Source organism: Crotalus tigris, unplaced genomic scaffold (assembly GCF_016545835.1).
Source record: "Crotalus tigris isolate CLP2741 ecotype Arizona unplaced genomic scaffold, ASM1654583v1 scf7180000020724.653033, whole genome shotgun sequence".
Classification (NCBI taxonomy): Eukaryota; Metazoa; Chordata; class Lepidosauria; order Squamata; family Viperidae; genus Crotalus; species Crotalus tigris.
This window is the reverse complement of record NW_024098152.1, coordinates 268,630-281,516: the sequence shown is the minus strand read 5'-3', so window position 1 is coordinate 281,516 and position 12,887 is coordinate 268,630. Positions and strand designations below refer to the sequence as shown.

General features: G+C 57.0%; 1 protein-coding gene across 2 annotated transcripts in view; it reads left to right on the top strand.

The window, feature by feature from the left end:
• The window catches only part of DPH1 (diphthamide biosynthesis 1), a 35,283-nt gene that overhangs the window by 4,918 nt on the left and 17,478 nt on the right, over nt 1-12,887 (top strand). Inside the window, exons 1-4 of one of the 2 annotated variants that reach the window (XM_039368252.1) lie at nt 340-572; nt 1,133-1,285; nt 2,375-2,438; nt 5,493-5,614. In XM_039368252.1, coding sequence (XP_039224186.1) covers nt 521-572; nt 1,133-1,285; nt 2,375-2,438; nt 5,493-5,614 — 391 coding nt within the window. In that variant the 5' untranslated portion in view covers nt 340-520. Of the gene's footprint in view, nt 1-339; nt 573-1,132; nt 1,286-2,374; nt 2,439-5,492; nt 5,615-12,887 lie in introns of those variants that run through there. The other variant, XM_039368253.1, reaches the window with a different exon arrangement.

Here is a 12,887-nt window from a genome sequence, read left to right as displayed (position 1 = left end):
GGAGCCAGTCTCTGCTTGCCCTCTTCCTCTGGTGCCTGTTATCTCCTGGCACTGCCATGCGACAGTCAGCTCCCCCTCCCCATTTCTCCCCTCCCTCCCTCCCTCCCTCCCTCCGGAGAGCCTTCTCTGCCAAGTTGCATCCTCCGTAAGGCTGTTGCTTTGCTGATTCACCCAACGCCAACATGCCCATGCCAAAGGGGGCTGGGGGCGCCTTTTGGAGGACCCGGGCCCACTAGCCCTTCTGGCACCGTAGGTGGCAGTGCCAACACCCCTCTTGAAGTGTGATTCAGCTCCTGCTGGTTGTGGCCCATCTGCCTTTCTCTCCCCTCGGCCCCCAATCCTCCCTGCTTCCCCCCCCCCCAGAGGGAGATGTAATGGGCACTCCTGGCCGCCCCTGTCCGTTTCAGCCCTGGGAAGATCCTCTCCATCCCCCGCAGGGAGGAGTCCAGTCTGACCTCTGGCAACCCCCTCCACACAGGTTCCTTCTCCACGTTGCCAAAGCGATTGGCCTTCCTCCAGGATGGCATCGTGGGAGTTTTCCTGGGCAGCCAGGAGCCATCGGGTTGAGTCAGGTGGGTTAGGGTTTACAGAGTCAGCCTCTTGCCCCCAACTGTCTGGGTCCTCAGTTTACCCACCTTGGCAGGATGGAAGGCTGAGTCAACCTTACGCCGGTGAGAATCGAACTCCCGGCTGTGGGCAGAGTCAGCCTGCGATACTAGCCTGCAACACAAAGCTCCCCCCCCCAAAAAAAAATTCGGCCAAGCATTTGTGTGGTGCGCAGAGGCTGTGGCAATGGCTGCTGTCCCACAGAGCCTGGATGGCTTTATAATTTATCAGCAGCCAGAGGCTGCCCCAGCCAGGGAAAGGCGGGCCTGCTCCCTGCATTGCTGGGGGAGGGGGCTTTGGGAGGCATCTGGCTAATTGGCCTGGACAGCACAGCTCCCTTGGCTGTCCTTAGGGCTGAGTGTTGAAGCATAATGGCGAGGAGGGAGCACTGGCCATCTGCACCTGCTTCCCTCCTTGCCAAGGCATGGCACTCCGAATGAAGTGGGGAGGGAGGGAGGGAGGGAGGGAGGGAGGGGGGAGAACGTGTGGGCTCAGTTTCCCCTCGCGTGGCTCTTCCCTCCTGCAGCCAGACGAGCCCCTCGCCGCGTGGCGCACCTCATCCCCCAGGAGATTCTCTCTGACCCGGAGCTCCAGGACGCCGTGGGACGCCTGCCGCACAACTACAACTTTGAGGTCTACAAAACAGTGTGGCGGGTCCGTCAGGCCCAAGCCAAGAGGGGTGAGTGCCTTGGCCATGGGAGGGGGGAGGGGCACTGCCCATTGGGGAAGGGAGACCCCCAGGCCCACCTTCCTTTGCCCTCTGGGAGTGGGCACTGAGAGATACCGGATCCCTGCGTGGAAGCTCAGCTACCGCTCTGCCTCTGCTGGCTACTTTCGTGCAGGGAACACAGCTCTGGGGAAAGTGGGTGCCCCCCCCGTGGGGGTGGGGATGAGCCCCACGGAGCCACGTGTGGCGTGGCTGCTGCCCCATGTGCCAAGGAGAGCTGGCTCCGAGCCCTTGCCCAAGCAACGGGCATCCTCCCAGCGAACGGCTTCTCCACTGAGGATGCCTCCTGGATCTCACCAGGAGGGTGGCAGGAGAGGCAGAGAGCTGCCCATTGGCAGCAGGAGATGGTGGCACCGGGGGCTCCCTGCCCCCGCCCCTGCTCGCCCAGCTGTGGGTGACTGGCAGGGCAGCAGCTTTGCCCTCTTCCTGATCACTCAGCCGACCAGAAAGGGCCAGAAGCCGGAGCGGGCAGCCGGATTCGGGGCTGTGCCAGGGATGTGGGCATGCCTGGCAGAGCTTCTCTTGCCTGCCCGCTGTCTGGCTCTTTCCTGGAGCAGAGTTGGGAACACCCCCCCCCCATGGCTCGGCTTCTGTCCCGTAGGGGTGGGTGGCGGGCTTCCCAGGAGATGGGACTTGTGCCCGCTCAGCCTGGAGAGCTCTCCAGAATCGGGCCCCCCTTTGGCCTCCAAGAAGGCCTCCGTCCCTGAACTGCAGCCTCTCCCCACCCACCCCTGACCCGGTGCTCTCAGCCGGGACTGCAGCACCCAGGATCCCCAGCTGGGACTGCAGCACCCAGGATCCCCAGCCAGGGAGACTTCCCGGATGCCCTTCATTCTCCCTGCAGGAGGAGCTCGGCTTCCAGAGGCTCATCTGGGCAGAGGTGGGCGGTGGGGGGCCTGGCAGCATGCTTGCAGTCACCCCAGGGGGGATGGGGTGGAGCCCTGCTGGGAGAAAGGGAGCCCCAACTCCTGGGGGGGGGCTGGATGGGGGGCTGCTCCCAGACCCTGACGGGCCTCCTCTGCCTGCCTGCCTGCCTTTCAGTGGCGCTGCAGATGCCGGAGGGGCTCCTGATGTTTGCTTGCACCCTGGCCGACATCGTTGAGAGGTGAGCTGGGGAGGGGCTGGGGTTGGATTGGGGCCTTTTGGCTGGGGGGGGGGCTGGGGAGGGGCTGGGGTTGGATTGGGGCCTTTTGGCTGGGGGGGGGAGGCTGGCATTCATGCGTTTCCTCACCTCCAGCCTCCTGGCCTGAGGCTTGCCGTGCAGCCCTTCAGCTCTGCCTGCCCAGGGGCTGAATGTGAGGCTGGGGGGGGGGGCTTGTGGGGGTGAGGGAGGTGGGGCTGACCCCAGGGCTGCTCGAATGCCCCCCCCCATTCCCTCCCTCCCCGTTCCACCCCGCCTGCTTGGCTGCTTGGAAAGGCCTTGCTGGATCCATGGAAGAGCGCAAATGGCGGATGGGGGAGGGGGCTTCCCCCCTTGCTTTCCTGGGGGGCTGCCTCCGGAGCCAGCTGCCCCCAGTGCTGCAGTGCTTTGGGGAGCTGCCTGCCCAGCGAGGGGCCTCTTTCATGTCTCGGCTTCAAAGGGGCTGATTATCCGGATCCTTTTATCCGAAGCGAAGCAGAAACAGCAGCAGCCTCCGCCGGGCTCCTCACCCCCCTCCCTCCCTCCGCAGACTGGGAAGGAACTGGGGCGTCCCCCCAAGCCCCCCCCCCAATTTTCCTGGCCCAGGAAGGGCTGCTTTTCTCGGGCTCCTTCCTGGAGCATCTGCCCCACTAAGGCCTGGGTGACTTTTTATTTTATTCCTTAAACATCTTTCCTGCCTGTTGTGTAGGAGCTCAAGGCTGTAGGCCCCAAACTGTGGCCATGGCCGTGGCTTATGGGCCACTGGGCCACATGGGTGGCTGGCTGGTAGCGTGTGTGTGTCCCACTCACACGAGCATCGGTGCAAGTATCGCGGGCGTCCCCAGCCTCACTAGGGCAAGCGTCAGCACATGCCGTGGGTGTTTGCGGTCCCACTCGTGTGAGCACTCACGGCCCCCCTCGCACAAGCAACGGGTCTTCGTGCACGTTAACCCTCCCCCAAAACCATCCCTCCTTTCCCCCCACCTCCTGCTCCGGGCTGCCATCCCCGAAAGGTTGGGGAACTCTACTGTAGACTCACTGCTCCCTCTTCCTGTTCCCCCCCAACAACCCTTCGAGGTAGGCCGGTCTGAGAAGGAGAGGCCTTGAGGGGGGCGGGGAACTGGCCTCCGCTCTCCTGAGTGTCTAGGAAAAGCCTTCAGGTGAGCGGCCTTGGACCCTCACGGGCGGACTCACAAAATGTCTGCCACCGTCTCCTGCCCCTCCCCCACTGCCGCCCGCCTCCTTTAGCCTCCCCCGGGGCTCTCTTCCGAGCAGAGGGGAGCAGAATTTTTGTCGCTAAGCGAGGAAGTTGTTCAATGAGTTGCCCAGTTTGTGACCTCCTTGCCATGGTCGTTAAGTGAATAACTGCAGTTGTTTAAATAAATGGTGCAGTTAAGTGAATCCAACTTCACATGAGCCCCGGGGGGGAAGGGCAGCTGTCCGTCCAGTTGATTATGTGACCACGGGAAACGCTGCCATGGTCGTAAGTGCGAGGACTCTCCTTTAACCAGCAAGTGGCAGGATTTACAGCAGGATGTCCAGCCTCAGCCACTTTATGACCTGTAGACTTAACAATAATAACAATAACAATAACAGAGTTGGAAGGGACCTTGGAGGTCATGTAGTTTCCTGCTCAGGCAGGAAACCCTATACCATTTCAGACAAATGGCTGTCCAGTCTCTTCTTAAAAACTTTCAGTGTTGGAGCATTCACCGCTTCTGGAGTCAGGTTGTTCAACTCTCAGAATTCCCGTCAGCGATGCTCTCTTATGCTGGCTGGGGAATTCTGGGAGTTGTAGTCCACAGATCTTAAAGTGGCCAAAGATGGACACTGTTGATTTAGGAAGAATAGAATAGAATAGAATAGAATAGAATAGAATAGAATAGAATAGAATAGAATAGAATAGAATAAGGAATAGAATAGAATAGAATTAAAATTAGAATAGAATAGAATAGAATAGAATAGAATAGAATAGAATAGAATAGAATAGAATAGAATAGAGCTGGAAGGGACCTTGGAGGTCTTCTAGTCCAGCCCCCTACTCAAGCAGGAGAACCTATACCATCTCAGACAGTCTCTTAAAAACCTCCAGTGATGGAGCACTCAACGATTTCTGGAGGCAAGCTGTTCCACTGGTTAATTGTCTTCACTGTTAGGAAGTTTCTCCTTAATTCCAGGTTGTTTCTCTCTTTGATCAGTTTCCAACCATTTTTTCTTGTCTTGCCCTCTGGTGCTTTGGAGAATAACGTGACCCCCTATTCTTTGTGGCAGCCCCCCAAATACTGGGATGCTGCTATCATGTCTCCCTCTTCTCTAGACTGGCCAAACTCAAGTCCCGCAGCCGCTCTTCGTATGTTTTAGTCTCCAGGCTTTGGATCATCTTAGTTGCCCTTCTTTGAATTTTTTCCAAACTCTCAACATCTTTTTTGTAGTGCGGTGACCAAAACCGGCTGCAGTGTTCCAGGTGTGGTCTTACTAGGGCTTTGTAAAGCGGGACTAATCTTGATCTTGACCCCATGCATCTGTTTATACAGCCCAGGATTGTATTAGCTTTTTTGGCTGCTGCTGCACACGGCTGGCTCACGGTCAAGGGATCGTCCACTCGGACCCAAGGTCCCTCTCACAGAGGCTGTTTTTGAGATGGGAGGGGGAATGAGGGGAGTATTTTGAAATTCCACTCTTTGGGGCCTTGTGGGGCAAAAGGCCTGGAGGGGAGCTTTTTAATCTGGAATTGGCTGGGTGGCTTGTGAGGGAACCGTTGTCCTCCCTGGCTGAGAAGCTGCCCTTTCCTTAAATCAGGGTGTCCAACCTGGGCCCCTTTAAGACCTGCGGAGAGCACCAAGGGACCCCACAGTCCTCCTTTTCCTCTTCCTCCAAAGCAGGATGAGCCACTGGGCTGAAGTGGAGTGGAAACCCAGTTTCCCGGGCCGCTGCGGGGCCGCTCACGGTGCCGTGGCAGTGCAGCCCCGGCAGGACCCTCCGTGGGGAGGCGGGAAGGCTGAGCCGCATGGGACGTGCATTCTGCCTTTCCTCCCGCAGGTTCACCGGGGCAGAGGCCGTGGTGATGGGCGACGTGACCTATGGGGCCTGCTGCGTGGACGACTTCACCGCACGGGCCTTGGGAGCGGACTTCCTTGTCCACTATGGGCACAGCTGCCTGAGTATGTACGTGGCCCGTGGGGGCTGAGCTTCGTGGCTTCTCAAAAAGAGGGGAGTAGAGAAGCAGCACCCCTTACCCACAGCCTCTGGATAGATGCCAAGTCACCCCTACGGGGCTGTGGGCAGAGAGCCAGGCCACGTGCCCCCTCCCCTTCTGGGCTCTCCAGCTGGCCAATTGGGAAGAGAGGGAAATTTATTTATTTAGAAGATTTCTACCCAAAGGGCCAAATGGGTGTTGGGGGGCCAAGAGGCACCCCCCAACGCCTGATCCCAGCTGAGGGAGCCAGGAAGGCTTCGGACTCCTATTGAAGGGCTCCAGGGCCCCAGAGGCACCCCAGTCCAAGTGCCCCCTGCCCCTTGCAACCCCCTGCCATTGCTCTCCAGCCTGGCCTCCGGGCGGGCTTCTGCCTGCCTGGCCCTAGCTATGGAAAGGGGATCACCTGCCCCAGCTTGGAGGGCAGTCCCTCCCAGACCCTTGGCATGTCTGGCGCTTGGCTGGCTGGCTGCGGAGGGGAGGGGAGGGGAGGGGGGCGGGAGCAGCAGCCCGCTGGCTCCCTAGGCGGAGCAGTACTCCAGATTCGGTTGCCATGGAAACTGCTGCTGTCCCAGATGCTGCTAACTTTGAAGTCCACCCAGGATGGAATTGGCTCAAAATCACAGAGAATTGGGCGGGGGGGGGCTGTCAGTGTTGAAGGGGGCTAGGCTGTATTATCAGCTCCTCCTCCTGCCCGGGCTGTCATCCCCCTGTGCTGAGGGGGGGGGAGCCATACTGAATTGGGGAGGGGGTCAAGGGGCTGCCCCACCATGTGTGCTCTGACGGCCCCTCTCCCCTTTGCACCATCGTCCCCTGGCGCAGAAGCCCCCCCCCCGTGCATGCGTGCATGCTGCCACTTCAGCCTCCAGCTCACTGACTGCTGGGGGGGGGGTTTCAGGTCGAGCGCCCTCTGGAAGCCCCGCATTACTGCTGAAGCAGAGCCTCCCCCCCCCCCCGTGATAGGGCAGGGAGCTGCCACTCGCCCCCCTCACGCGTGACGTCCGCGTCTGGGCAGGCGCTCTGCCGCACCAGCACTGCAGGGAGGTTGCGGGGAGGGCCGCCTCCCGTGTCCATTGAGTCCGTTTGCAAAAACACCCCCCCCTCGAGACGGTTGGGGAGGGGATGAACGGAGCCCATGTTCCACTTCTGATGGGATTTGCAGCTGGGGCACCCTGGCTTTCGGATGGTTTGGGCTGAGGCTGGCATCAAGGAAGCCAGGAGTCGGGGAGGGGGCTCCGGAGGGGGCTGCCTGGGAGGGGGGTGACCTTTGTCCTCAGGTGCAGAAAGCTGTACACCCCCTCAGGGTCCCCACCCCCAGCCTGGCCCTGAGGCACATTAGCCGCCCAGCTCCATGGCCCTCCTGGTATCTGGGTCAGCCCCCAGGGGTCCCATTCCAGGGAAAGTGGGGGGGGGAAGGGAGGGAGGGGCTTTTCTGTCGGCACCTGCCAAGGGCAGAGAATGGCAGCCCCTCCAGACCCCTCCTTGGCCCCCCCTGGCTGCCTGCCGGGGAGGACACGGTTCCCCCGGGTCCTTGCCTCTCGCTTTTCTCCCAGCCTGGGGGGCAGAAGCCTTTTTAGGACTTGCACAGTTAGTCCTCAAGTTACGATCGCAATTGGGGCCAGGACTGTCGTTAAGTGAGGCAGAGGTTAAACGAGTCTCACCCAATTTTACATTTTTTAATTTGTTTGAATTTCTGTATTCGCCCGTCTCCACATGCAGGCCCATCACAAAACACCTTGATCGCCTTCTTGTGCACGGTGGTCAATGAATCACACGGTCGTTGAGCAGATCAGGCTTCCCCAATGGACGTTGCTTGTTGGGAGCTGGCTGGGAAGGTCGCAAATGGGGATCAGGTAAATGCTGTAATGGTCATAACTGTGAGGACTGGTCATAAAAGTCACTTATTCCAGTGCTGCTGTAAATTTGCATGTGATAAGTCGGGCTGCCTCTAGCTCACAGTTCATTTGTTGGTTGGATTCACACAACATGCTAAGACGGAGTTAAGAGCACAGTACAGGCAGTCCTCAATTTACAACATTCGTTTAGTGACCAGTTACAAGGGCTCTGAAAAAGGAGGCCTATGGCCATTTTTCACTCTTGTGACCGTTGCAGCATCCCCGGGTCACATGATCAAAATCCGGAGCCTGGGCCGCTGGTTTCACATGGAGGGGCAGAATCCTTGGGGGGGGGGTCACGTGGTCCTCTTTTTTTGCAACCTCCTGACAAAGTCAGTGGATAAACCAGATTCACTTAATAACCATGATACTAACTTAATGAAGCAATTCACTTAATAACTGTGGCAAGAAAGGTTGTAAAACAGGGCAAAACTCACCGAACCAACGTCTCATTTAGCAACAGAAGTTTTGGGCTCAGTTGTGGGCGTAGGCCGAGGACCCCCTTGCGGATGCATTTATGTGACAAACTGGGTGCTGAAAGCAGGGTGGCTTCTGTTGGCGGTGGGCCCACCAGCTTTCCGGCCCCATTTTATAATAATAATAATGTTGGAAGGGACCTTGGAGGTCATCTAGTCCAACCCCCTGCTCAGGCAGGAAACCCTATACCATTTCAGACAAGTGGCTGTCCAGTCTCTTCTTAAAAATCTCCAGTGTTGGAGCGTTCACTGCCCAGGGGCGCAGGGGGCGGGGGCTGAGTCATTTGAGGGGGCACCAGCCGCCCTCCTCCCGGGTCATAGGAGCAAAGGGAGAATTGGGCAGCCCCTCTCAAATCCAACCAGTGACTCACCCGGGGGCAACGAGGGGATTCGGCCTCTGCCTGGCCCTTCGGGTTGGGGTTGGGGACGGAGAGAGAGATTATCTGGGCTCCAGCCACTGAGACGCAAGGATCTGCTGGAGTCCCCTCCCCCCCCCTTTTTTTTTCCTGAACTGCCTCCTTCAGTCTAATAATTAAAATGCATCCCATTTCCATTTTCTTCTCCGTCTTGCCTTTTGAAGGCTCCAGAGAGAGAGGTTTTGGCAGGGATTCCCCTCTGCCTCCTCTGGAGCCCCCTTGGGCTTGGACCCCTGGCGTTGGGGGGGGGGCAGCTGGCAGCCTTTGCTCCCTCCGATGCGGGCAAGAACCACACAGACAATCGGGAGCAGAGACTAAACCGTAAGATGAACGGTCAGGGAACTAGGAGTCCCTGGTTTCATGAAAAGGAGGCATGGGGGATTGGATAGCGGCCTTCCAGTATCTGGGGGGCTTCCCCAAAGAAGAGGAGGGGGTCCACCTCTTCTCCAAAGCACCAGAGGGCAGGACAAGAAGCAACGGATGGAAACTAACCAGGGAGAGAAGCAACCTGGAACTAAGGAGAAACTCCCTGACAATGAGGACAATCAGCCGGTGGAACAGAAGTTCCCTCCAGATGTTGTGGTGCTGCTTCATCACTGGAGACTTCAAGAAGAGATAGGACAGCCATTTGTTTTGAATGGTATAGGGTCTCCTGCTTGAGCAGGGGGTTAGACTAGAAGACCTCTGAGGTCCCTTCCATGCCTGTTATTCTGTGGAATGACTGGCCTCCAGAAATCGTTGGGGGCTCCATCACTGGAGCCTTTTAAGAAGAGGCTGGACAGCCATTTGTCTGGGATGGTAGAGGGCAGGGGTGGGCAACCTTGGCTCTTTTATGGCTCGTGGACTTCAACTCCCAGAATTCCTGAGCCAGCCGTGCTGAGAGGTTTCCAAGTTGAGCTAGGCTGGCTCGGGAATTCGGGGAGTTGAAGTCCACGAGTCGTAAAAGGGGCCATAGTTCCCCCATGCTGGCTGAGGAATTCTGGGAGTTGAAGTCCACGAGTCATAAAAGAGCCAAGGTTGCCTACCCCTGATACAGGATCTCCTGCTTGAGCAGGGGGCTGGACTAGAAGACCTCCAAGGTCCCTTCCAATCCTATTACATAGGTACTCATTTATTTATTTATTTATTTATTATTTAATTTTATTTATATGCCGCCCAATCCCAAAGGACTCAGGGCGGCATACAAAATTAAAACAATCATCTAACAATAAAATAATACAATCATACAGCATGTCCGATCATATCCCGCCCCCCCCCGGGGACATCAGCCCCAGGCCTGCCGGAACAGGAGAGTTTTAACGGCTTTCTTAAAGGCCGGCAGGGTGGGAGTAGTTCGAACCTCGGGGGGAAGTTGATTCCACCAGTCGGAGCCACCACAGAAAAGGCCTTCCCCGAGGGCCTGCCAGCCGACATTGTCTGGCCGACGGGACCTGAAGGAGGCCCAATCTATGGGACCTCACCAGTCTCTGGGAACTGTGCGGCAGTATGCGGTCCTGTAAGTAACCTGGCCCTATGCCATGAAGGGCTTTAAAGATGATAACCAACACCTTGAATTGCGTCCGGAGACCCACAGGAAGCCAGTGCAGCTCGCGGAGGATAGGTGACACGTGGGCGTACCTTGACGCGTCCACAATCGCTCTCGCGGCTGCATTCTGAACCAACTGCAGCCTCCGAACTCTCTTCAAGGGTAGCCCCATGTAGAGCGCGTTACAGTAATCCAGTCTTGAGGTGACAAGGGCATGAGTGACCGTGAGTAAAGCCTCCCGGTCCAAATAAGGCCGCAACTGGTGCACCAGGTGAACCTGGGCAAAGGTCCCCCTGGCCACAGCCGATAGATGTTGTTCCAAATTTAGCTGTGAGTCCAGGAGGACACCCAAGTTGCGTGCCTGCACTGAGGGAGGTAAATTTGCCCCCCCCCAGGACTAATGATGGACCATCCAGTTGACCTTTGGGAGGCAAGACCCAGAGCCACTCGGTCTTGTCAGGGTTGAGTCTAAGCCTGTTCACCCCAGTCCAGACTCTCACATCTTCCAGGCACCGGCACATCACGTCGACTGCTTCACTGAAAGGGCACGGGGTGGAGATATATAATTGGGTATCATTCGCGTACTGATACCCCGTGTTGCCGAATGATCTCACCCAGCGGTTTCATGTAGATGTTAAAAAGGAGGGGGGACAGGACCGAGCCCTGAGGCACCCCATAATCGAGGTGCCTAGGGGTCGATCTCTGTCCGCCCGCCAACACCGACTGCGACCTGTCAGAGAGGTAGGAGGAGAACCACCACAATACGGTGCCGCCCACCCCCACCTCTCCGAGACGACGCAGAAGGATACCATGGTCGATGGTATCGAAAGCCGCTGAGAGGTCAAGAAGCACCAGAATAGAGGAATGACCCCTATCCCGGGCTTGCCAGAGGTCATCGGTCAGTGCAACCAAAGCAGTCTCAGTGCTGTAGCCGGGCCTGAAACCAGATTGAAAAGGGTCCAGATAATTAGTTTCATCCAAGGATCGCAAGAGTTGGGATGCCACCACCTTCTCTACAACCTTCCCCACAAAGGGGAGGTTGGAAACAGGACGAAAGTTCTTCAAAACAGCTGGGTCCAGGGAAGGCTTCTTGAGGAGGGGCCTCACTACCGCTTCCTTTAAAGGTTGCGGGAAAGACCCCTCCATCAAGGAGGCGTTGATTCCATCAAGGAGGCGTTGATTATCTCCTGGAGCCAGCCTCGTGTCACCTCCCTACTGGCAGAAACCAGCCAGGAGGGGCATGGGTCCAATAAACAGATGGCAGCATTCATTGCCCTCATGGCCTTGTCCACTTCATCAGGGGTCACAGGCTCAAACTCACTCCAGATAACATGACTAAGACCAGCCCCCGAAATGGCATAGGGTCTCCTGCCTCAGCAGGGGGTTGGACTAGATGACCTCCAAGGTCCCTTCCAACTTTATTATTATTATTATTAACAAGCTGCCTTCAGAAGGTGTGGGTGCTCCAACACTGGAAGTTTTTAAGAAGAGACGGGACAGCCATTTGTCTGAAATGGTGTAGGGTTTCCTGCCTGAGCAGGGGGTTGGACTAGATGACCTCCAAGGTCCCTTCCAACTTTATTATTATTATTATTATCTCGGCTGGCACTGCCCAGTCGGAGTCCAGGTCTCTCTGAATCTGGGCGATTTTGTCCGACAGAAACTGAACAAACTCCTCAGCTCTCCCCTGCAAGGGTTCCTCCGCCTCCTCCACTTTAAGAAGGGAGCGGGTCACCCTAAACAAGGTGGCCGGGCAAGATTCTGCGGACGCAATAAGTGCGGAAAAGTGAACACGCTTTGCCGCCTTTATCGCCACTAAATAAGTCCTAAGATAGGCTCTTAATAGTGATCGGTCAGATTCAGAGTTACTGGCCCTCCAACGTCGCTCTAGACGTCTCTTGTGGCGCTTCATCTCCCGGAGCTCCTCAGTAAACCAAGGGACCCTCCGGGGACCACCACCACAGAGAGGTCGCAAAGGCGCAATTCGATCCAGGGCCCCGGATGCCGCCTCATTCCAGGCCGCAACCAGGGACCCGGACGAGTTGTGGACAAGGGAGTCAGGTATTTCCCCAAGCTCCTCCTGGAACCGATCTGGGTCCATTAGGCGCCTGGGGCGGAACCACCTAGTCGGCTCCCTCTCCCTGCGATGGGGGAGTGATGCTCTGAAGTCCAGCCTCAATAGGAAATGATCTGTCCATGACAAGGGCGAGATCTCTATTCCCCTTAATTCCAGATCATGTCTCCATTGCCCCGAGAGAAACACAAGGTCGAGTGTGTGACCACCCCTATGAGTCGGATCCTGAATTACCTGGGTCAGGTCCATGGTTGCCATGGAAGCCATGAACTCCTGCGCCGCCTCTGAGCGATCGCCGAGTGATGGTAGGTTAAAGTCCCCCAGTACCATAAGTCTGGGGAACTCCACCGCCAACCCGGCTACTGACTCCAGCAACGCAGGCAGGGCTGTTGCAACGCAGCTGGGAGGTAGGTATGTCAGCAGCAAGCCCAACTGAACCCGTGAACCCAACTTCAATAGGAGGGACTCACACCCAACAACCTCCGGGGCAGGAATCCCACGAGGACTCAAGGACTTCCGAGCGATGACTGCCACTATTAATTTACAATAGTTTAATGACCATTCAAAGTTACAACGGCACAGAAGAAAGTGACTTATTTTCCACACTTGTGATCGCTGCAGTGTCCCCAGGTGGTCACGTGATCAAAATGCAGAGGCTTGGCAACAGGCTCAGAGTTATGACGGTTGCAGCATCCTGGGAGTCATGTGACCCCCCCCTTCTGCGACTTCTGACAAAAGTCAGTGGGGGAGCCAGATTCATTTAACGGCCGTGTTGCTTGCTTAACAACTGCAGTGATCCACTTAACGGTGGGAAGAAAGGTTGTAAAACGGGGCAATACTCACTTAACAAATGTC